Source organism: Neodiprion pinetum, chromosome 5 (assembly GCF_021155775.2).
Source record: "Neodiprion pinetum isolate iyNeoPine1 chromosome 5, iyNeoPine1.2, whole genome shotgun sequence".
Lineage (NCBI taxonomy): Eukaryota > Metazoa > Arthropoda > Insecta > Hymenoptera > Diprionidae > Neodiprion > Neodiprion pinetum.
Window position 1 is genome coordinate 18,517,320 of NC_060236.1, and position 24,249 is coordinate 18,541,568.

Here is a 24,249-nt window from a genome sequence, read left to right on the forward strand (position 1 = left end):
GGATACTTGGGAATCCAAAAAGACACGCAGAACACCTTAGGGTCAGTAGCTGCGAAAATACGACAAAACTAAGTGGTTTTTTTCTCTGCCTCTCTCAAATCATTGTCCGCACGAGTTGGGGACTAGATAAAAATTGCTCATAGTACACTTTCTTCACTCGCCTTTATGCTGTGATGGAGAATTTATGACTATACTTTTTTCTTGCAGATGAATGAAGGCGTCAGCGATGATGATGATAAGTCCATCACTAACAAGATCGTTACCAAGGGAGTGATACTGTCCTTGATAAGTGAGCAAAGTGCAATTCTACTTAGGCTCAAAGAATAAATTCCAATCATGGAGAAAATATGTTTCTCCAGGTGAAACGTATTTTCGACTGGGATATTACGACAAGGCGCATCGTTGCACTCTCGACGAGATGGCAATTTACGGCTACATGCTACAAACCAGGAAGACGTTTGCCTATAATCAGCTTATTCCTAACGAGCGTAGTCAATTGTTACGTGAATGGTTTCCTGGTCTATCTATCGGAATGATTTCTGGCAAAGAAACTGTCGAGAAGAGTAGAATTTCGGCATGCATATGCAGACTATCCTCAATATTCATGGTAAATCATCAGTTCAAAGAGGTTGGCAACTTAAAAATGATCCCTAGAACGAAATGAAATGAAATGACCCTAGAAACCCTAGAATATTCATTTTATTTTACTCAGCAACGATTTATTATATTCAGAAGATTAATCTGACTCCGCAATTTCACTTCAGCACTTTTTATATTATGGCGTTAGTATCATTAAATATTCAACATCAGTCAGACTGTTGATAGGAAAAATCTGTTATAGTGAATTGGTAATAGTTTTCAAAACAAAATAAGCCCGCGTGGAACAAAATCGACTGAATCCATTAGGTTTTGGACTATTTTGAAGTAGTTTGAACCAAAAAATGTACACCCTAGTTTTCGTTCATAACTCTAGCATGTTTTTATAGCATTTTTAAGAAAACCGTCATAGTTTGAAAATGCATTTATTTGAAAAATTTTCAATCTTTGATTATCTCGTATTCCAATAAAAAAAAATGCTCATTTTGAACTTACTCACAAATGAATGAATGAATATTTTGAAACACGAATCGTTTTTTTATGATTATTAATATAAAATTATTTGTTTTACACAAAAATTTCGAAAATTTTGTTTAAAAAATATCAAATCTGGTATTAAAAGCCTAAGAGGTTTGAATGTCGTTACTGTACGTCGAAATTATATAACTATAGAACATTTAAACTAGATTTCGAAACGTCATTACAATTTTATTGTTATAATTTCATTTATAGAATTCCACATTATCTGCTGCATTGAATTGGACTCTAGTAAAGTATTCGATTAAGATACGGCTACCCCACAGAAAAAAATATTTGTCAAGGCGTATAGTTCAATTTTGGAAGTGCATTCCTTGTAATTTTCCCAATTTTCAAATTTTCAGACGAACGATGAACCCAAGCTAGCCAAATTAACGATAACGGCGAGCTTGAATATCTCGGCGAAGTGCAAAGACCAGCCGATAACCGAGTTGTGTTCGTACAGACTGGCGATGTTATATTACCAGCAGACCGGAGATGTCAGGTTTTGTCAACGCCTTGAAAAATCGGCGCTCAGGATAATAGCCGATCGATATGTGTGGGCCGATCTCGAGAGCGTGCTTATAATTGCCCGAGTATACGAGTCGATATTCTACGCAAAGTACAAATCATTCCACTTAAGCCTTACTAATTTTTTCAGAAGGATCGTCTATTTCAGTACATATACATTTAAAAAAATTATTACAAACGCTTGACTCATCAGATTATTTTTCTAAGGGATGGGTTTTGTCAAAGGTTCCAATATTATGCGCTATGCTGCAAATTAGGTATTTTTAGGCGGGGATAATAATTTTACGTACCAGCTCAAGGCGAACCGAAAGCGAGTACTGAAATTATTATTTGAGTCAAATATTGCAAGCTGTTGCAAGTATCGCATTATACATATATTGGGATTAAAATTAAATTCAAAAAGCTTTCCGGAAATCCTTAACGTGTTAAACAATTAATTAAACACTAGCAATTGCTCGTTTAATTTTTTTTTTAAATTAATGTTCAAGTGAAATGTCGAGTAAGCTGTTCTTACTTTATTACTGCTTTCTTTTCGTGTTTAGATTGATCAGAGGCGAACTTCAAACAGCAATCGAGTACGGATTTCAGGCTCTACAGATCGCTGGGAAGTTCCACTCCATCAATATTCGACTTGATATTTTACCGATCCTTATTCAGGCTATGGTAAAGACTCTTCACACTCAAAGTTACGCAATTCACATTTGCAGGCTGTTTGAAGGTAGTCGATTACTAATTTTTTTGTCGCTGCCCTCTAAATTTCAGGTGAGGACAGAAGAAATATAGTAAAAATAATGAGGGTTGTAGCGCAGCAAAGTAAGATTTGAATGTATTCGATAAACATGTTGAAATAAACTGAACTTCAGAAGAATAATTCATTCAAAAAATGTAACATCGGTTGAAGTAGATGATTTTGATCAAAATTGAGGTCAAGAATTATACTATTTTGATTCAATAAATATGTTTCTAGACTATTATGCCGTTCAACTCGATGTTTGTGATTTTTGTCCACATCGCAAATAGTCAATTACTCCATGTAGCAGCTACTTTTTTTTTAATAATACTGCTTTCGAGAAATAAAAAAACGCGCATCGTTGAATCAATTGAGTAATAATGATTTCAAGGTGGTTATACTACAATTTATTGTATATACTATAATTTATTATATCACAGAAAGAGTTTCAGAATCCTCAAGTAAAAAAAAAAAAATATATAGCTCACGTGCGATTGACAAAAGTATTACAAAAAAAATCAAATTGTGTCTGAAAAGAACAGTCCTCGCGTTAAGAGAAAAATTTTTCTTGTACAAATAATTCCCTAGGAATTAATGGCGTGACTGATTTTGCTCAAAACCCGAATAATTTTAATTAGTTAAATGAACCAGGTTTGTGGACAAGATTCCTGAAAAAAATCTGTTATACATTAAACACATGCAAACTTTTTTCTGGTTTAATACAACAACTTACGTTTTACTCTGCGCAGGTATTTCAAAATAGTCGTATAATGAAGCTGGTTTACAACTTTTCTCAAACTTCCTTTCAGGTGCAGGCGAAACGAATTCCGGAAGCCGTCGACCTGCTTCAGGAGCTTTCTTACCTGGCTCAGGAAGACGTCGACATGTCCGCTACTATTTGGTACTACGCTCTTTGCCTGGACTTGATTCTTGAAGTAGGAGTATCAGTGGAATCGCTTGAATCTTGTCAAGAATTCACGAACAGATTTTTGGGTAAATTTTTCAGTTCTCTTATTCGAATCTAGCAATCATCCGATTTTATTCTTGACTTTCTTTCCAAATTTGGCTTTGCGATTATCACTTATGCGATTTAAAGCACAGCTGCAATCGCTTGTTCTGTTTTTTTTTTTTACATTTTTTACAGCAGCGAATGGGGCAAATCTCACCATGATCAGAGATTCTGATGGATCAAAACGATTGATCACTAACATTTGGCTCCTGCTAACTAGGATGTAAGTTCAAAGAGTTTAGTCCGTTTTTCTATTAACTATGTGCACTCTGGTTAAAATTATATGCGTTGAATTTTTATTTTGTTAATATTTTTTTTAAACCCCGAATTTTCTTCATTTTCTTTGGTAAAGTGAACATTCTGAATAGTCTGAAAACTGAAGGTGAATTAAAATCTGCTTATGAGAAACTTAATTCGAGACTTAGGAAAGTGTAGAACTTTTTTTATGAGAATACAGATTTTTATCCACTCTTGAACCCCGGGGTAACTTTTGGAGACTATAAAACAAACTTTTGCGAAAAAAAATAGTATTGACTTTGTTCGGGTTAGATTAAGGAAAGAGGTTATATGTACAACAAGGAAAGGTCCGTCTCCAAATTCGTTTATCGTCACGATATGTTTAGTACCGAAGTTCTCTGTATACAGACGCTCTCGCTCCAGCGCGATCGTTTATACGGTCAGAAAACCCCCTCCCCCCTTCCATCTCCAAGCGCGGAGAGGGGAGGGGTGCGCACGCAACTGACAATGCTCGACATCCCGAGAATCTTGATTTCAGTATAAATTAAATCTATACTCATTTATTTGTCATTTATTACTTATATATTATTTAGCGCTACGGTAAATAACCCAAAATGTGATATTTTTGGATCAAGGGTCCGCAGGATCGAATAAATATCCTCATTTCATGCGTCATTACGACTCCGATTTTTACTTCGAATCTCAGAGAGAAGAAACCCTCCTCTGATTGTAGTACTTTTAATTCTCTGTTTCTCTCTCTCTCTCTCTCTCTCTCTCTCTCTCTCTCTCTCTCTCTCTCTCTCTCTCTCTCTCTCTCTCTCTCTCATTCCCATGCTTGCGAGGCCAAAATCTGCCCCAGATTAACACACGGTTTACCTGTGCACGAGTGAATCTAACGCACACCCAGGGCTATTCCAAAGGACGCCCTGGTCCGTATGGCTTATCGGTTTAGGGGTCCCATGTCTCCCCGTACCTTTCGAGATTTCTAGGCGACGAGAGAGAGAGATTCATATTCTTCGCAGTCAAATATTATTTTATTATTCCTGCGCAACCGTTCACAAATTTTCATTCTCAATGAAAAATCACATCGTCCGAAGCTTATCGCATTTATGATTGATCGTTCTCTCTGAATAAAACAATTTTAAAACTCTCACCCAGGGACATTTCATTCGGAAAGGCAAACAAATTCTGAACAAGACCTTCTGCGCGTAACAGATTTCCTGCGATACCGCGATCGGAATTTATTGATTGTTTGTTTTGTGAAAATCAGGTCGTAGCGATCAATCAGTTCACGCTTCTACATATCGAGGTATTTCCACGAAAGGAAAACATCAATAGCGAAAACTCAAGTATAAATGCCTTACGCAACGTTTTCATAATTTAATTTCAATTTTTATTTTAATATAACAACAAATGAAACCTGACATTCGAGACAAAGTAATGACAATAACTAAAACGGAAACGCTACTAATCAAGTAATAGTAATTGGAACATATTAACTTGGATGAAAACAGTTGCAATAATTAAATCATAACAACTAAAAAGTAACAGATTTACTGAAAAGTAGATTATTCCATCAATTTTCTAGTTAATTTGCTTGGAGCTAATATTTTTTTAAAAACCAGTTTGTAGGTACTCTAAGCTTTCAATAAAAATTGTTCAGGAATTTTTCAGGAAAATTTTTGTACTCGTTTCTAATTTTAAACACGAACGAAATTTGTTTGATAACAAATTCGGGGCTAACCGAATTTCATTAAAACGGTGAGAATAAATTTCTAATATTAAAACTCTATTATTCTCAGATAATTGGTAAAAAGAATCAAATAATCTTCGTAGAAGCATACTAGAATTTTCTGATTATTTTGTTTTATGGTGCAAAATTATATCAGGATCCAATATATAAAATATGTTCTATATATAATATAATTACAATAAATTTAAAGCACGCTTACAGGGGAATGGATTCTGCAAAATATGAGCTTCCGCGTGACATTTATTTGGCTGAAACTAAGCACAGCAGTTATTCTGATTTGTGGACAATTTTAAAGGTTCGTCCATGCTTAGACTTTTCAACTTTCAAGGTGAATCAATTCTTTTCACTGCTTCAAACTGAATTTTCAACAAATCGAACATAGGTTACTGACTTGTGAGTTTGCACACATTTATCTGTCATTTTCAGGCTAGTTCGAAAACACTTTTACATCATAGCCTTCGCAAAAATTGGCGATAATGTTAATTAAACATAGCAGTTTCCTCCAAAATTTTTTTTAATGACAAAAAACAAAGGGAAAAGATATAATCTCTATACTTTTTTAAATATACTCATGTCTTTGGGATATATAAAATCAGCTTTTGTGTACGTAAAAAAGTCAAAGGAATTGATGTAACCATTGTTTTTGTATTGATCATTTCGCAAAATTAGTTTTAACGTCGTACCGTCTTGTTGATAATTTATTTTCGCAGGCTGTGGAATGCCGGGTATTGAAGATAACGTATTTCTTGAACTACAAAAAGGCCAACGCTTTGCTAGACGTTAGGAACGACGTAACCGAGTTCCTCGAGCATCTGACGAAAGCTTCAAAAATTTCCGGCTTCGTAAAGCCGCGACTGTTTTTATTGAAAGCGTACATGAACGTTATTCGAGGGCGCATGAACAAGGCGAAAAAACTTGTTGGTGTGGCTCTGAGAAATGCTCACAACCAAGAAAATCTCCTCATGCAAGACTCCATCGAACTTCATAGAAAGGTGACTGCAGTTGTATGATTTAAAATTAGTAAAAAAAACAAAAGAGTTGAGCGATTTTTTAGCACACTTTTGAAATTTTCAATTAGATACAAATCTGTTGTAAAAAATTTGAACTACATATCTTGTAAACTGAAAAATACAAGCCTTTATTTCTTATCGCAGTTTATAGGTCTGAAAAAGATATTATGACTGATCGTTGAAGTGTTCTCGAAATAATTTCATGCCATACTTCTAATGGTTTTTATTCATCTTAACTCACTGTTCAATTTATCGTATAAAAAAATTGTTCTCGACAATCGTAAAGCTTTCAAGAATCGTTCAAAAATCCTTTTACTCAGAATGCAGACGTTTTCGAATATTTTGGCGAACTGTATTTTTCGTCGATAACGAGTTAAAATGTGACGACCGTTTTTATACCCACAAAAAGTTTGAACTGTTTTCCTTTCATATTTATCTGAATTAATATCACGTAATTTTGAAACTGAACGGTAAGATTCATAAAAATATATGCGAAAAAATGAATGTATCAAAAAAATTTAACTCGTTTAACGGATTACGATTTGAATAAATTCCGCCTAAAAAGCTTTGGAAGCAAGATTGAAAATAATGTTTCGTTTTATACGAATAGATATTTTTGGTTCAGAAAATCTTTTCGAGATTGTGTAACAAATTGCACACTTTGTAAATGTTGTATTTTCTTTTTATTTTAGGCCTGGTTCGATAATTATTCAGCGACGAATATACACTGGATAGAACTTGCCAATCAAGAAGAACGCGTCGATTGGCACGACGTTTGCAATTTGTCAAACGTTGATTACATGTCGATTATGTATTGCCTTCCAAAACCAGAAAATCACCTTTGATTGCGTCGGATTGACAGATTTATGATGTCTAATTGGCAGATATAATTCATCACCAAAAATATTTAGACAGTTTGATGGAAAATCAGTATTACTTACATGTATAATTTATGTATTATAATTTTTCACTTGTTGAGAGTAAAATAAATTTCTACAGTTGGTATTCGACGTAGAAAATTGTTTCAACATTTATTCTTTGATATCTATGGGACATTCCACCCGAGGCGAATCGACCAATACAAAGCACGATTTTCGAAATGATTTGAAATATTTATTTTTGAAAATCTACAGATATTACAAAGCGTGTAAGTAATGGAGGCATTAGAAATGTAGTTACAAGGGTGTAGAATAAACATTCTACTAACAACGAGTGTTGAACCTCATTATGTTCATTTGGTAACGAATGTTTCAGCCAAGAGTTGTGATATTCCGAAACTGATTTCGGTGATACTGCTTGTCCACGAAAATACCCGGTATACCAATGAATGGTAAAAAAAAGAAAATTCCTACGCTTCCATTCAATTTCACTTGTTTTCATCGACTGACCGTTACCGATGCGTTGAAAAAACAAACAAATCAGCACGAAATTCATTTTTTAAACGGTGGCAGACATTTTTTCATCGGTCATAAAAAAGTCATTAAAATCGTGAAATATTGCGTTAGAGTTGAATGTGAATTATGCCGATGCTAGAACAGAAACAGCAGGAAGGAGGCGCGCTGGAGTCGGGAAATGCCAAAGAAGCGGGTAATTCGTACGTCAACGACGAGACTGACTATTCGATGTGGAAACAGCTGATTTTAATACACACGAAAAGCGCTTGGAATAATTTAATCGCATTGATGGTCTTCATTGAGTTCCAATTGGTCCTGTACGACGTATCTTTCAGAGGACGAACGTCATTTCCACCACAGACCAGTAATTTGTACATGCATACTCGATTTCTTTAAAATCATACAAATTTTATATCGTATCAGAAGTCTGAGGTGATTTTTTTTTTTTAAGTATAGTATGAACCTGTGAAAAGTTTACCGTTCCGCGATACGCAATTAAGTGGTTATAATAAATAATCAGTCTACAAGTAATCACTCTGTTTTGTATATTTTCATTTCAAATTTTCTCTTATAATGATCAATGATTTTTTTTTTTTATTGTTTCTTGTTTCTGACCGTACTTATTTGATTCTTACTTTTATCGAAAACAATTTTCGCCTATCAATAGAGTTCAATTGCCTGATAAGCCTGATAAGTTTCCCCGTGTTTTTTGTTGTTTTCGTTTTTCGATTTTAGATCTTATAGTGACGGACTTTAAAGTAACGTCTTTCATTATTATTGTTCATACGCAACAAACAATGAAAAATTCCAATACGCTTTTCCTGTAGACGATTTGGCAAGTGAAAAAATGGCGATGGATATCGTGTACGTCTTTGATGTACTGGCTGCAACAATGTACAAGAAATGGACAAGTTTGTCTTTAATTTACGGTCACCCAACTAGGCCGGTGTTTCTCCTCATCGCGGACATCATATCACTTTTCCCGCTCAGTTGGTTTTACCGTTTGGTAATAAACAAATGGGATCTTGAAGTCTACTACCTTCTGAGCATCAATCGTCTCCTCAGAATACATCGGCTCTTCAACTTTTTCCGTACGAAACTTGAACTTGATACAAACTTGTGGAAAAAATAACTATCGAAGTTTGACAAAACTGCATAATGCTAGTCACAAGTCGAAACACTTTTCATACTCGTCTTGTACTGTTTCAGTTTTTTAAATGGTTCCATAATATATCGTGAACTGCAGTTCTTTAAATTTGTTTTTAGTAACAGGTTTGCAGATAAATTCACTATTTTATAATCTTCCCATGACTCGAGTTTCAAAAATACAAGAATGTTCTCTTTTATTAAGGTTCAGTGTAGTTGAAAAAAAAATCAGAAAGCTCGAATTGGTGATTTTTCTTAGAAATGCGTAAATAATTGTTCGGTTATGTCGTATTTTTGGTGTAAAAATCACTTCTTCAACCTAACACTCGTAGGTGTAATTCGACGCAGCGTGGGTCAGAGAACAGTTTCCATAAGGATTATAGAACTGCTTGTCCTGCTTTTTTCAATGACGGGTGTCGCAATCGCGGTGATGATTCGCACCGTTGACATGGTTAAGCTTGATTTAAAATGGTTAGCGATAATCGAGGAACGATCTACAAATCCCAAGAGCGAGTTTGAATGGTGTGTCATCTGCTACTACGTTATAATGACACAAGTATCTGGCCATGGGTGAGTGTCGAACAAATAAAGAAATTAATCACTGATCGTGCAGTTATTCGACTCTGTTTCAATTTCTTTTTTTAAATGTAATTATTGGTAGATTCGATCGTGTTTTTAAATCGAGAAACTGTAGAAACAATGTATACGAGTTTGCATGTCCGCTCAAAAACGCTTGAACTGTTTCCAAAGACTCTACAAAGATCTTCTCAACAGCAAAAGTATTTAAATTTTTTTTTTTCAATTCGCGCTCAAAACATAAAACGTGTCCCAAACATGATTCGACGTTTTTGAATTATTAGCATTTTGCTTTCAATTACGAAACTGGGATTTTGTACTTTCGTTATTGGATTGCGCTGAGGTTCTTGATAGATTTTTCAAAATTCTTCAATGTTAAAGTTGAAAAGAGTCCATGATGAAAAATTCTGTAAGTTTCCTTTTCAACTTTCCGATACCTTGCAGCTTATCCGATTTCTCCCGAAGAATATGAACAAAGATCTTTAGAAGAAAAGTCGTTTGTGATGTAAAATTAAATGAAACCCGAAGTGAAATGACATAAAAAGCTCAGTGTACAAATTATTTCAGTTTTCCCGAAGTCTATCCAGCAAACTACAGTTTCGTTTTTATCGTGATCGTACTTGCTGCTCTGTGGATGGTTCAGGCCTTTGAAATCGCTCACATGACGGATATACTCGTGCAAAGGGATTACAATCGCTCACTTTTTCATCGTGAGATGCATCTGATCACTTCATACATGGTGAGTCACAATATTACAAGTTATGAAAGAAAGTATACGATACCCTTGAAGCTGTAGAAAAATTATGAAATTAAAGAGATCTCTTATCGAAATTTCACCAACTTCCATTTTTTTTTTTTGTTTTGTTTTTTAGTCAAGTGTTCATCGGACCGAACAGTCAATTAATTTAGGCAATCTCTCGGTTACGATGATTTTGGTTTTAACATGCATTAAAAATGTGATCTAGGTCTAAAAAAATATCACCTGAAACCATTTTATGATTCTGGTTTTAATGGATGAGGTCCTTTCTCACTCCTAATTTAGTATAGTCTGATTTCTGTGTCGCGATTTGAACAGGATGAGATAACAGCCCCGAAAGATATGCGATACAAGGTGGAAAAGTACTTTACTTATTTTTGGAAGAAGCAAGGTAACTCCGAGTTCAATATAATGAAATTCACTCTTTATCCAACGATATTCCTGAAGGAATGCGCTTTGGAATTGGCCTGGGATGCTTACAAGCATGTGAGTGAATTTTAACAAGGTGGAAAGGAGACAATAAATTAAAAGGGTACTGATTAAACCTATTTCAAGCTGACAATTCTGTTATGATCCAGATTCATTATTATCAAAGAAACACGTGTCTGACCCCTGAAATCAAAACTATCTTGTCAGTTTAGACGGTATAATATTGTCAGACAAGATGAGTACAAATTATACTCACACGGTAGAAATGATTTGCAGTCGCACCTGTTCCGCGATCAACCGATCCCATTCCTTCGGAATTTGGCAATACTTTTCGAGCATGAATATTACCGTCCTGGCGAAGTGATATTCCGCAAGTACGAGTGGAAGACGAAATTGATCTACGTCGTAAAAGGTGTCATCCAACTTCTGTCGGAGGAGGACGACCAGTCACCGATCCTGAGTTTTTCCGGGGGAACAGTTCTCGGCGAAAGCACCTTGATCCTTAGCCACAGGTCGCTCTGCAACGTGATCGCCTGCACGGAGGTGGAACTGAACGTGCTGCATCGGCACAAATTCGTCGAATTGATGTCATCCAGGTACCATGGAATTCACAGGGTCATTCAGTCCAGGGTCAGACTCAGGTACTGGAAAGCAGTCAGGATGGTAGCCATCGGCGCTGCTCTTCAGAAGAACAAGTCCCACATTGTGTAAGCAATTTCATTACAAATGGAAGGAAATGAAACAGTGTTCCAAGCGACATCCTTCCACGATTTTTCTCGGTTGAAATGCCAGAAAATTTTCCCTAGGATTACCTCTTTTCAGAAACGTGCCCGCCTGCACTGACATAGCTTGGCTCAAGCAGACCCTGACAGTGTTGCAAAATCGGACAAATCGTATAACTCGAAGAGAAAAGAGAGGCGTGCAGACGGACACAGTTTTTACATCCACAGATTTCAGATATACATTCGCATTTTTGGATATGCTCGTCATATCGGACGTGTGTATTGAATTTTTTTCACAGGTGTAAATAATTTATTCAAAGAAGCTGTGATGAAATCCTGGTTTTCAGGACATCGCCACCATGACGGAACAGGTTTGTCTCAACAATGGTAAATTACCATGGATATTCTGCCCTGATACGATGATTCTCAAATACTGGAGAGCTTTCGTAATGGCCTGTTGTCTCGTTCTGACTGCAATTATTCCTCTCCATGTCACCCTACCGAGTTTCCAGGTTATTGATCTCATCTTCGGTCTCCACGTACTTTCTCTGGTCTATCTTTTTGATTTTCTCATCATTTCGTCAACCGTGATTCACGAGAACGACAGTAAGTCGCAACATACATGTTAGTAACCATACAGTCGCATCGGTAGTAAACTTTTTAGAAATATTTCTCCTATCTTTCGTTTCTACAACAAGAGATATGAGAATATATAGGTACAGTCTGTTAGTTGCATTTAATCAATCTTGTTCAGAAACAGCTCGATTTACCTTATTTAACTTTTTCCATTCATCTTGCTCATTTTTGGAACAGTGGTGTACACGGACATTCTTGACATTATCTCCAGGAGGATGCATTACATGAGTTACTGGGCTGACTTCATGGCTGCCTTCCCTGCCGATTGGATATTAGAAATGTTCGGATCCAGAGATGCGCAGGTTCTTGCCTACTGCAAGCTGAATCGATTAGTGAAGATTTACAAGGTCAGTATCCATCGGTTGACTATACATATCAAATCATCAAATATTGTATATTTCATGACGTAGTATTCACTATTCGCAGAAACAATAGGTATGAAAAGTATCATTGAAATGAATCAGTGACATGTTCGGAAACTGTTTGCCTGTGTGAAAATAATTGACCTTCCCATATTTCAGTTCAGCGAGCTCTTTTCGTTTCTCGAAAACGAGATGATCCTATCCTCGAAAAAGATCCTCATGATAAAGTACGCGTTCTACATGATGACACTGATTTACTTGTCCGGAGCTTACATATTGCTTGCAACCTGCCCATATTCCCAGTGCGATTCGTCGGGATGGCTGCAGATATTCTTAGCAACTTCCAACGAGGATATGACTGGAAGGTTCCTGGCTTCCAGCCTCTTTTATGCTTCTCAGATTCTCATTGGCGTGGGTATAGACCTCATAGTCCCTGTATTAGTGACCGAGTACCTTGTCAGCATTTCACTCATCGTTATTGGAGCCGCTGTGTTCGTCTACATCATTTCATCTGCCACCGCTTGCCAAATACTCGACGGATTCACCAAGACTTGGCTCAGGTTTATTTCACTTCATTCGCACCTGTATCAGATAATTTTTTAATATAAGTCAGAAGTTGTGGAATTCAATCCCACTCACGCTTGAAGTTAGTTCTGACCCTCCACGTTTTAAAATAGAGATATTTTGAAAATATAACAATATGAAGGGATTATGGATCGCAACAGGTTTAATACCGCAAACATCGCATTGATGATGGATATAAATATGGTCACCAAGTCGATTCAGAACCGAGTGTTCTGCTACCTCGAGATGGAGTGGTTCGCCAACAAGGCCCACGTTTTGACCTTTGAGCGGCAGATCTTCGACACGATGACCGCGGAACTGAGACAGGAGCTGGACATTCAGCGTTTCGCATCGCTGATAAGAAAGGTTGAGTTCTTTGGTGGCATGAGCGAAGAGTGTATAAACGAAATATGCTCTGTCTGTCGACTGATGCTTCTTCCGCCGCACGAGGTGTTGGGCTACAGAGGCAGCGAGTGCCAGGAGATGTACATAATAGAAAAGGGACACTGTCAAATATGGAGGAATGTTGACTGGACGCCGATCGATTTGACGAAGGGAACGGAACTCTACGTTCTTGAGATGTGCTGCAGCATGAACAAGGTTCACACTGTGACGACCGTAACTCACGCTTCCGTCGTCCAGATTCGACTCCAGGACTTGATGCAAGTGCTGTCCAAATTCCTGTTAGAGAAAAGTTGCCTCACTCGGGTGTTGGCTAAGTTTAGGAACTCAGCGGAGGTATGAGGATCGGATATTTCTTACGATAGTCTTTTGATTCCTGTTTCGTTGGCACAGTTTACGAAGCTCGTCAGCATTCAGTCCAATCGTATGATGCCAAACGAGATGGCGGAGATTGAGAAAAAGTGGCGAGAAATCGAGGACCTCACACGACGACAGAAAAGCCCGAAAATTCAAAGTTTGGAAAAGGATACTTCGTCAGATCATGCGATTGGCAATGTCTCTGGGGAGCAATCTTGGAGGCACACATTGATGATGTAAGTCGTATTGCGCAGTGAAGATGTGAGACCGAACAAGCCCAAGCTGATAATAAATTTTCTATATAAGGCTTTAGAGATTCCGATATATAAACATTCGAAAAATTAGAAATGCTGCAAGTTCAGTGACTAAACTGTTATTTCTCTAGGTTATTCTTATTCAAGTCCACTATCAATCCCGACGGAAGATTCATTAAAATCTGGGAAGGTGTTCGGTTCACCTGCGCTTATCTACTTATCACACTTTATTCAGGAGATGCTATCTTCTCTCAACTTATGCCTGATTTTTTTCGAATCGTAGGTACATTTGGTTCTTATTATTACACGATTGGATCGTAGTTAGGATTCAGTTGACCTATTATGGTCTGATCGAGAACGTAATAAAACGTTGTTGTAAAAATGAAAAATATAGCTTGTCAATTTAACTGGATGAAAACGGTTGCTTCTTACAAGGTGAAAAAAAAAATTGGAAACCATGAATTTGAAGTAAACGAACATTTGAGTATTACATTGTTTCATCATGAAACGCATATCATTAAGCTCATTTTGATCAGTTATATCTTATTTTCTGCGTAAATTAATGTTATATGAGTAGTTTTAAATACATTTGTGATAGCATTAATCCATTTTTTACCAAATCTTAAGTATGTAAATGATAACTTACGACCACCATTGCTATCGGCGCAATTGCTCAAGACCAGATCCGTCTCAGGGAATGTGTGGAGAGTTAAATTGCAAATGAAATTCATTAAAAATGAACCAAAGATATGTGTTCGAGGGTGTAAAAAAAACAGAAATACTTGGTCATCAGTTTCAAGCGTTATTACAAACTCTGAGGTCTCTCTTTCACCATTCAAAAGTGACAATGGCATTTCATCAATCACGTGCACGAGGTCCATATTTTGACAAAATCCCACTCACATAATTACAGACAGCGATATCAACTTTGAATTTGATGATGGTGATTGACTTTTACGTGCAACTCCACGTCCAGTTTTATAACAATCACAGAATCCTGGTAACGCATCCATTATCAACCGCTAAAAACTACGTCAACAGCGGAATGATCGTTGACCTGATCGCAGTGTTTCCTTTCGAATACTTCTTCCTCTCACCAGCCTCCCGAAAGTGAGTATCAGCAAACAAAAGCGTCGACCATCAAAATGGGTGTTCATCAGTGACTTCTGACACTTCCACATGTTCCCATTTCAGCGCCAAGACGCTCTGGTTCTACAGACTCAACAGAATCCTGATGACGCACCGAATGATCGCCGATCTGATGCACTACTACTCCTGGCCATACACCCTCAAGTATATGAGCTGCGTGATATTTCTCCCGCTGATCATCCTGATCGGACACGTTTTTGCCTGCGCTCTTCTCCACGAGTTATGCGACTTGGGAAGTGACGTTAAAAAGAACGAAGACTTTGCTCCTGGGATATCTTGCAGTCTCGAAAACGTTCAGATGAAACACGGTGGGTGAAATTTGAACTTTGAAATTTGAAAACGAACTGGGAGAAATTCGGAGACATAAAAAATTGAAGGGTCCTGAGTAAAAACCACTTTAGTCCACTCGGACTGACTTCAAATAAAGTGCAAATTAAGATTTATTTTCTCCTACGAGTACATTCGAAACCAATTCTTCTGGCAGGTTTTTCTTAAACTGATGCTGGTTTTCTTATTTGACAGTGGTATTTTCTGACAGTAGTCTCTAATGCCACAACGATGGTATCGCTAACTCGTTTTCGATTGAAAATGGACTGATGAGCTTATTATCCTGGGCCCTTCAATTTACCTCTTTCATTTTTGTTCTTTGGTTGAACATTTCAGAAGAACGAGATCCGATAACACCCTTGAAGATGTACATTTATTCGTTACTTTACGTATGTGCAACTTTGACGAGAATCGGAGACGTGAATTTGAAACCTATGAGGTACAGCTCGGTGGTCTACATTCTCGTAATGACTTCAATGAGTTTTCTGCTTCTGATGATCGTCGTGACGCACACAATATCAACGATATCGCAGAAAGACGCAAAGCTCACCGCTTACCAGCAGCAAATGATGATCCTGATGTCATATCTGAAGGAAAACAAAGTTTCCACGGAACTTCGACAGTGTGTTTATATCGTCAATGTGCGATTCCTGTCAACTAAATTGGCAAATATCGTAGCTTGTGACTTGTATCCTTATTTCCTGATTTGCAGTGAAGTCGTAAACTACTTTGAGAACTTCTGGATCCTCAGGCGAGGAACTTCGATCATCAAACAAATGCAGCTCTTTCCTCCTGCATTGAAGGACGACGTTCTATGGTGTGTCTATGGGCCGTCACTGATGAAAGTAAGTATTCTGCCGAATTTTGATCATTTTTTAATCTAATTCAATCCAATTTTTCTCCTGAAATTCAATCACTTTTGTGACGTAAAACTGAACATGCTAACACAAGTGATTAGAGATAAGGTCTTTGCATTTGGAAACTACAACATATCGATGTAGTTGACAAATTAAATAAATGAAGTCTTTATCTAACCGAAAAGCTTGCGCTAGATAGTTGTTTAAATTGTCAAGTGTCATGAGTTCAAGAATTTTTGTGTCTAATGTTGATTTCATATTTAATTTTTCGTTTCGAGTTTAAATGGCTGCTAGTTTTGCAAATAATAAATAATTTGCCAACTAGATGTCAGTGGTTTTGGATAAGTCATTTTTTCTAAGTTTATAATATCAGGTCGAATGATTTTTTGGTGTACCAGATCTGTTTGGTATATTAAGAAAATTCTTTTTCAGCCTGTCAACGTTCATAATTAATTTATATAATGAAATTCAGATGAACGAATCTAAGTTCAATTTACTTGTGAAAAAGTTTTGATGCTAAGACCAATTTTCCACAAACATTGAAAGGATTTGTCACGAAATTACTTACAGAGTCATTTCATTTCTCCAGAGTCCCGGATTCTCGCAGAAAAATGAATCCTTCTTCCGATCCCTCTTTCGCAACATGGAAGTCAAGTTTTATTCCAAAAGGTCGGAGATCATGACAGTAAATCTAGTTCACCGTTCAGTCTACTTCATTCATCGGGGATTGGCCGAAGCTTTTGGTCCAGACGGAACTCTTATCGCAGTTCTTGGCTGTGGAAGGTAAGCCATGAAGACTTCTCAGAGGAAAAAGTTATAATCTAACCCTCAGACAATCATAGAACGTTCTATGATTTGTTTGAAACGTTTGTCATCTTGACAAAAGCCCGATCAAACATCGGTGATGTGACTTCCGGGTGGGTCCATCAATTATCTGTAAACAGTCCAGGGTCAAGACATCGATTTTTCTCCAGTTTTGTTATCTTTTAGTATTCGACATCACCTTCAATCCTATTTTTACCTACGAATTCGGCCGTTCATGAAGTAAAATCAACTCCCAAGGTTTACCTATATGTAAAAACACCGCCATGTTATCGCCTGTTAATAGCGAATAACGTCTAGTTCATTGAAACAAGCAAAAAATGTTCTTATTATCGAGAAATTCTGGGCAATTGATTTTTAGGGATGGTTTTTATCCTTTGAGCGACCAAATTGGTGCTTGAAAAAAGTACATGCCGAATGTTTTTTGGTATAGAACAAGGTATCTCAGATTGAAGAGAATCGGTGACGTACAACTCGGATACTTTTCTTGCTAGGACGTACGGGAAGATACAAAACAATTGTTTGACGAGTCCTTTTACAGCATTTTTGGAAACTTTACTGGCTCTTCAACGATGCGACAAACTTGCAGCATCGTGACCCGAACTCACGTCGAAGCGATAGTGATCGATTCGACCGATTTCTTCGACCTTATGATGAGCCATCCGGGAATGAAGAAGAGATTTTTAAGCGCTGTGGCGTTAAACACTGACTTTCTGGGGACAGAATGCGAGGCGGAAACAACGAAAGACACTGGAGACCAGTTTCGGACAAAATCCTCAGTGTTCATCCTACTGCCTAACTCAAAACTTGTACGAGCCTGGGAGATTTTTGCGGTACTCTTCAGCTGCCACTTCGCCTTCAGCGTCTGTCTTTACCACATAGCTATCAACCACTTCAAAAGTAGATACTCGCTGATCATCCTCTATGTCACCGATCTCATTTTCCTTGTGAAAATCGTGCTGGTCTTCTTCACCGCCTTCGAAGACGACCTCGGTGATTTCGTAGTTGATAAAGCTGAAATTGCTCGAAGGTGAGAAGATCGGTTCTTGACTACATGGGGTCTAAAAAACTTTATAAGCCCTTTCAGACCTCTCTTGGCGCTAATTTTAACCAATGCTCTTTGATCTGCCAAGTTTAATCGACATTGCACCGAGATAATTTTCAAGTTGTGGTTATTGTACAGTCCTTAAATATTCTTATATTTTCATTACTACCGAAAAATATAGTTTTTTTTTGTTTTGTCAAATGAAAATGAGTTTTGTAACTGTAACCACAAAATCTGGCATGACTTACTGGCCTGACACGGAGAATTATCGCAAAAAAAATTTTTTCTACAAATCAATACATGAATTTTATAAATTGAATTTCCTGTGCTTTTCTCGGTTATTAAGCACTATTGAAATAACTTTGAAATTGAAAAATTCTGAATGATACGTATGAGACGTTTGATTTTTAGATTTTTCAGTCTTAAATGTCTAATTTTGATAACCTTGACTTCAAAATTAGAATTACCAACTGAAATAACATTCAGAAAATGAATGTTATATTTGAAAGATCTTTTTCTGTTTTGGGTCCATAATCTGTCAATTTACCGTATGCATTTTTCAAAACCTCCCATTAAATCTACAATTCAAGCCTGAATTATCAAAATTTAAAAAGCGTTACTGAAAATTAATAAGTTTTACTTGCAAAAAAATAGATCGATCATTTTGTCAGCTGAAAAAACGTACGAATTATCAAAAGACTTAATAAATCGGAATTTGCAAACGTTGTTATTTGTGTAAATTATTGAAATAATCACATCGATAATGTCCCGGATGGTTTTGAAGTGTCGTAAAAACGATTGACATCGATGTTTTTACAAATAATTCAGAAACTTACTAGTTTTTCCATGTAAAATATTATTCACTGTTATTATTGACACCATTTTTCAGGTTTCACCGTTCGAAAATTGGACTCTATCTTCACATATTAACGTTAATCCCCTTCGAAATTGCGTGCATCTTTGTCGCGGACATTCATGCAAGATGGCACGCGTTGCCTTGGTACAGGATGAACCGGGTGCTAAGACTGGTTAGTTTTTTAGTTTTATGAGCCTCGCAAGTCTTCCGAATACAGCGAAAAATATTTCCTGTTGCGGCTGCTTCACGGTCCTTAAAAATTACCATTTTTTACCATTATTTGTTCTATGTTTTCCTGTAACATGTTGCGATGATTCGATTTTATTGCAATATTGAATTGATGTCGAGACGTTGAAATGGAAAAATGTTGTAAACCAAAGAAACAGGCTTAATGTTGCATTAACAAGAAAACATCGTAGTGACCAACATATATTAAAGTAACCAAGGCAGCTTGATTTTTCGTAATCTAGGTCAAGTTTTTTTATGATCCAAGAATGGCCCGATTTTAACTTTTTCCAACTTACCAACTCTGAATAGTTATTTGTACCATTTTGTTTTTCTCATTATAATTTCACTGATATTGGAACCGTTGTCGCAATGAAATCGAGTCGCCTAAAATTTTTTTGCGACTGTAACTAGTGAAATTTGTTTTTTTGCAGCGCACTTTTTCCTTCCTTGATAATTTCTTTTAATAAACTTTTCAGATACTGGTGTCGAATTATTTCCGGACCGTCTGTAACCGGCTGAACGTGAACATATCCGGAATGCGTATTTGCTACTTGATGGTTTTGCTTGGCAGTCTTCTTCACGCGGCGACTTGCTTTCTGATAATCGCACAGAAAGCGGCATTCGACGATATGACGGCCCTCGAAGGGCTCGAAATTTACGTCAATAATTTTTACGCGGTTTCCGCAACCTTCGCGGTCATATCCTCGCGAATCATCGCCAAAAACTCGCTCGAGGCTTGCTACTTCATCGTTTTATTCCTCATATTTTATGTCGCCTACGCCGTTTTGCTCGGCGAAATTTGCGCCATAGTTGGCATCAATCAGTTCATCATGAACGAGTACGAGCGCCGGATAAACTTCTTCCGGGATCGCATGAACTGCATGGATCTGACTTACGCCCTCAAGGTAAGAGGATCATTCCAAAAACATCGGACCCACCATTTGGAATATTAAATTTTTTCGGAATTAGAGTTTCGAAATTCGCAATGTTGAAATAACGTTGCATATTGAGAAAACCCAATATTTCGCAACTTTGGTACTGCAACCTGGGATTCAAAGAACTGTAGGAAAAGAAAAATCATCAAATTTTGGAAAGCCGAGTATTTCAAAATCATACTAAAGTTGCAATATAATGATTTTTCTTTCCATATTTCGTGACGTTAACGATACTATCTTCAATATAGTGATTTTCGTGAATATTGAATCACTTTTTCGTTCTGATGACTATATATAATTAGGTAGACGATTTTGCATTTTGTTCTCGCCTTTTCACTGATCACATGTTTTGAGACGTTAGAGCGTGTATCAATGTATCTGAGAAAATTCCGGTTTGACCATCTCTTCGATTTCTAATAAGGCTTCTCCGATATATAAAAATCAATTCCTCACGGGCAATAGCGAGAAAAAAAAAAAGATCTTAAACTGGATTTTCTTTGGAAGCTAATATCACAATTTATAATAAGGTGGCGAAGAAATTCTTTACGATTAACAAAATCTGAGAGTTTAAGCCAAGTTAAGCAACTTAAAAGAGGTTGGTTGGTCGAAAATCGAAGGAATCTGCTAGATTTTTACTAATTTTTTTTGTTTTTCTTTATAAATCCAATAATTTGTATTTCTCTATTTTTAAAGAGGTCTTCTTAGCCGACGAGTATAATAATTCATTAGATGAAGATGTTAGTGACAAACCTCACAGCCAGGTACTACAAGTACCCAAATTTCCTTTTGTACTAGCTATGGGTCTCACCGTCACCCTTCTCGAGAGACTCCAAACAATAATAGTGGGTTCGGGGTCGATGTAAGGATCAATAACATGGCCCTCAGATATGAAACTGTACCTCACGGTTTATTGGACAGGCTTTATATTTATTCAATCAGTAATTATTCAACGCTTGTGTCAACTTGGGAGACTTTTTAACAGTTATCCGTTCACCACGGGTCTCGTCGCGAGCAGAACCGGAGTAGGCCCCAGGACGACGTGTACAGGTACCATCTCACCCGAAATCATCGGTCAGTACCTGTACTGTTTTAACCGGGGGCTGCAAGCCGTTGCCGGCTACCCGACACGGAAACCACCCCAGGGTAGCTCAGCTACCCCGACAAGGCCACCCCACGCGGCTACACCAATTTTGTGTGAACTTGTTACTTATTTTCAAGTGTTCGTGATCCGTTGACTGTAATAACCATGTTGGTTTCCCAACGCGTCAACCACCCCGGGTCAAAACCTCACCCATGAGGCCCCGGGAAGGCCAGCGCGAGAGTCCCCAACCGGCTCTACCCAGTTCTGCTCTCGCATCTAATTACTCGATCACAAGTATAATCGAAACACGATCCCAATGCCATTTAATAATCAAATAGATCATTATGAGCCTCGATTCGTCGAGTTGATAGCCCCATGTTCACACAGTTCACCGTATCACTCTCGCACACATAACTAGCTACTTTCAACGAGACTCACGTGTTATTCCTTCCGAGTTTCGACTAATACTGATCTGGTTTTGGCTTCTTCTCCATATTCTCTTCTCGCTTGCTCTCGCGGGGATTTTGTGAACTTTGGACCGTATTGTCATGTTGACCACTCGTTGTAGTGTGCGTGAGATTAGCGTATTTCGATTCAATACATTCTGTCCCTTTACAAATCCCTAGCTGATCTATAGCGGTCGTCCACCCCCTCGCCTTTACATACCTTTCTGTTATTACGTATGGTTTCAAGTAATGCTCATCCAAACTGTAGTGCCATTGTGTACGCTTCTTAATTTTTCACACATTCTCAGGTTGAGATCGCGTTAAACATCGGATTATAACTTAATAATCACACGTGGCAATAATGATCTGTGGCAACGGCCAATTACGAAATTATAGGTCATAAAGGACTAATTTTAGTCGTTGATTTCTGTCTATGTATTGGTATGCGTCGCCAACAAGTGAGCACCGCTGTTTGGTCAGTCAACCACCTCAACGAGCGGTTTTCAAAAACGTATCGCTTTACAAAAATGTTTAATCCTTTAGCTGAGCGCTTGGAACTACGGATCAAAGCTCTGGGACATGCGGAGCGGTCAGCAAACGCCGGTTTTGATGAGCGAGTTGCCGGTTTATCTTCAATACGCGGTTTCGTACCAAATGTACGGACGCCATCTTCGGCGAAGCAGCGTTTTCGGCGAGTTACACGAGGACTTCATAAAACAGCTGACCTTCCACTTCAAGGACAGCCTCTTTTTTCCGGGCGATACTATCGTGCACGTCGGCGAAGTCGACGAGACGATTTATTTCGTTCACAAGGGAACCGTCAACGTCACTGTCCAGGAATCACTCGTCGACGAGGAAGACACCCGGTTGACAAAGACCCTTAGAGCCGGCGATTCCTTTGGAATTCTTCAAGGTCTTTACGAAAAAATGCCTCACAACGCGACTTACACCGCTCAAACGACGACGCACATCGTTTACCTGAATCGGCCCGACTGGATTTACCTTTTGAAGTATTTTCCCGTCACTGCTGTCAAATTGTACAGAGAAGCCACACGTCTTATCCAATCCTCTGGACTCGAGGTTTTCGTTTGAAGCACTTCGTAGTTGTCATCACGAATTCTTACTCTGATAAGAAAAGTTCTCACTCGAGGTTATACCTCAAGGATTTCTGACGTACTGTAATAAGTTTTTGTACGTCAATAAATATCAGACTCGTGTTTAATACGCGCCAATTTAGTGTTTAAGCGGTCAAAACCACCCGAAAGCTCACCTACAGAAAGTAAGGGATGCAACCCCTGAGGATGAAAACACTGCCGATATTATCGTCTGTTTGTAGTGAATAATAACCGATTGATTTTATTAAAAGAATTTAGGTCCTTATCGAAAAATCTTGGACCATCGTTTTTTACGAGTACACTGTAGATAATATCGTTTGATTTGCGAAATCTGCGCTGTCTTTGCCCTATCTAAGAAAAATTTTGAGCATAATATATAAATCTGAGATAAGTGTGCGTTTAGTTTGTAGAATGCAAAAGAAAATCATTTCAGTCGAAAAAACCAATGAGAAATCCTATTACAAGATTTGAAATGGCGCAAAAAGTTCAGCAGAAGAAAAAGAAATTCCTTTACGAATCGTGTGTTTCGTTATACGCTGCAATTTTAGACAGTTCGTTTGGTAAAGAATAGATAGTTTCTTTAAATTTCATTTGTTATTTGTTTTCAACATTATTTATCTTCTTCTTCACATCTTGTTCCTATAACCACACCTATAACCGGACAATGTACATTTTCAAGTGAAATTCGTTATTTTGCAACATTAAGCATTGTCTAAAATTCGACCCATCAATGAACCGTCATGAACTCGAGGCTTCACTTGTATTTTGCAAATATTCAATTTAAATATTGAATAGTTGTCAATCGTTATTTCATTCAATTCACGTCTGTAATCGTAAGAATTAGCAAAACCCATCTCTGGATCATCTATCGTCTTACGTGACACGCTAAACGAGGACAGATGGCAGATGCGGATTGTGTTTCCTCAGAATTTTGGAAAAATTGCCAGTGTTGTGACATTTTACGCTAGATTAATCAGGCGCGCTTTTTTCGCGTCATCGGTTTCGCAAACGCTTTCCAGAAAAGTGAAGAACTCTCTATGCGCTAAGTCTTCGGCTACTCGGTCAATTTTTCTTTGGAATGATTTGATAAGTACTTTTCGTACGTCGCATTGGTCCTTTTTACTTCCATTTCAGAGCATGAGATCGATCTTTCCACAACTATGTACACTGAGAAAAAGAGAGTGTTCGATCGAATGGAATATTTACTTCGTTAATCATCAGCAGGAAATTAATGTCGATTGAAAAAGAAAAATATCTTTGGTTCCCAGTAAAAATAATCAAGCTAAAGACTATTTATTTTAGCGAATATTACGTTGGGTTTGACACGTTTTTCATCAGCGTACGCATCTCTGTCTGTTTCAGCTGATCAATTTTTTGCCATTGGCTATTGAAATAATTTTTATTCA

The 24,249-nt window shown here is 37.5% G+C and overlaps 2 protein-coding genes across 2 annotated transcripts; both read left to right on the forward strand.

Moving 5' to 3' along the window:
* The first annotated feature begins 5,571 nt into the window (after positions 1-5,571).
* LOC124218513 (uncharacterized) lies at positions 5,572-7,228 on the forward strand. Its single transcript, XM_046625033.1, has 3 exons — positions 5,572-5,668; positions 6,084-6,365; positions 7,076-7,228. The coding sequence occupies exons 1-3, from the start codon at positions 5,579-5,581 to the stop codon at positions 7,226-7,228; spliced, it is 525 nt and encodes a 174-aa protein (XP_046480989.1). The 5' UTR covers positions 5,572-5,578.
* A 675-nt stretch (positions 7,229-7,903) lies between these two features.
* On the forward strand, positions 7,904-22,820 carry LOC124218514 (uncharacterized). Its single transcript, XM_046625034.1, has 22 exons — positions 7,904-8,141; positions 8,605-8,688; positions 9,256-9,493; positions 10,067-10,238; positions 10,575-10,742; positions 10,962-11,392; positions 11,508-11,682; positions 11,755-12,013; positions 12,221-12,390; positions 12,565-12,965; positions 13,131-13,707; positions 13,765-13,964; positions 14,266-14,341; positions 14,896-15,092; positions 15,177-15,439; positions 15,795-16,080; positions 16,171-16,303; positions 16,905-17,098; positions 17,679-18,167; positions 19,072-19,210; positions 19,743-20,171; positions 22,272-22,820. Exons 1-22 carry the CDS (start codon positions 7,904-7,906, stop codon positions 22,818-22,820), a joined length of 5,868 nt encoding a protein of 1,955 aa, XP_046480990.1.
* The last annotated feature ends 1,429 nt before the right edge of the window (positions 22,821-24,249 follow it).

Excerpts from the sequence above, each read along its gene's own strand:
- LOC124218513 (XM_046625033.1), top strand. The coding sequence starts at position 5,579 with ATGGATTCTGCAAAATATGAGCTTCCGCGTGACATTTATTTGGCTGAA. Across the intron at positions 5,669-6,083 it reads ATTTGTGGACAATTTTAAAG|GCTGTGGAATGCCGGGTATT; the intron begins GTTCGTCCATGC and ends TTATTTTCGCAG. Across the intron at positions 6,366-7,075 it reads CCATCGAACTTCATAGAAAG|GCCTGGTTCGATAATTATTC; the intron begins GTGACTGCAGTT and ends TTTTTATTTTAG.
- LOC124218514 (XM_046625034.1), top strand. The coding sequence starts at position 7,904 with ATGCCGATGCTAGAACAGAAACAGCAGGAAGGAGGCGCGCTGGAGTCG. Across the intron at positions 13,965-14,265 it reads TGGAGGCACACATTGATGAT|GTACATTTGGTTCTTATTAT; the intron begins GTAAGTCGTATT and ends TTCGAATCGTAG. Across the intron at positions 17,099-17,678 it reads GCAGTTCTTGGCTGTGGAAG|CATTTTTGGAAACTTTACTG; the intron begins GTAAGCCATGAA and ends GTCCTTTTACAG.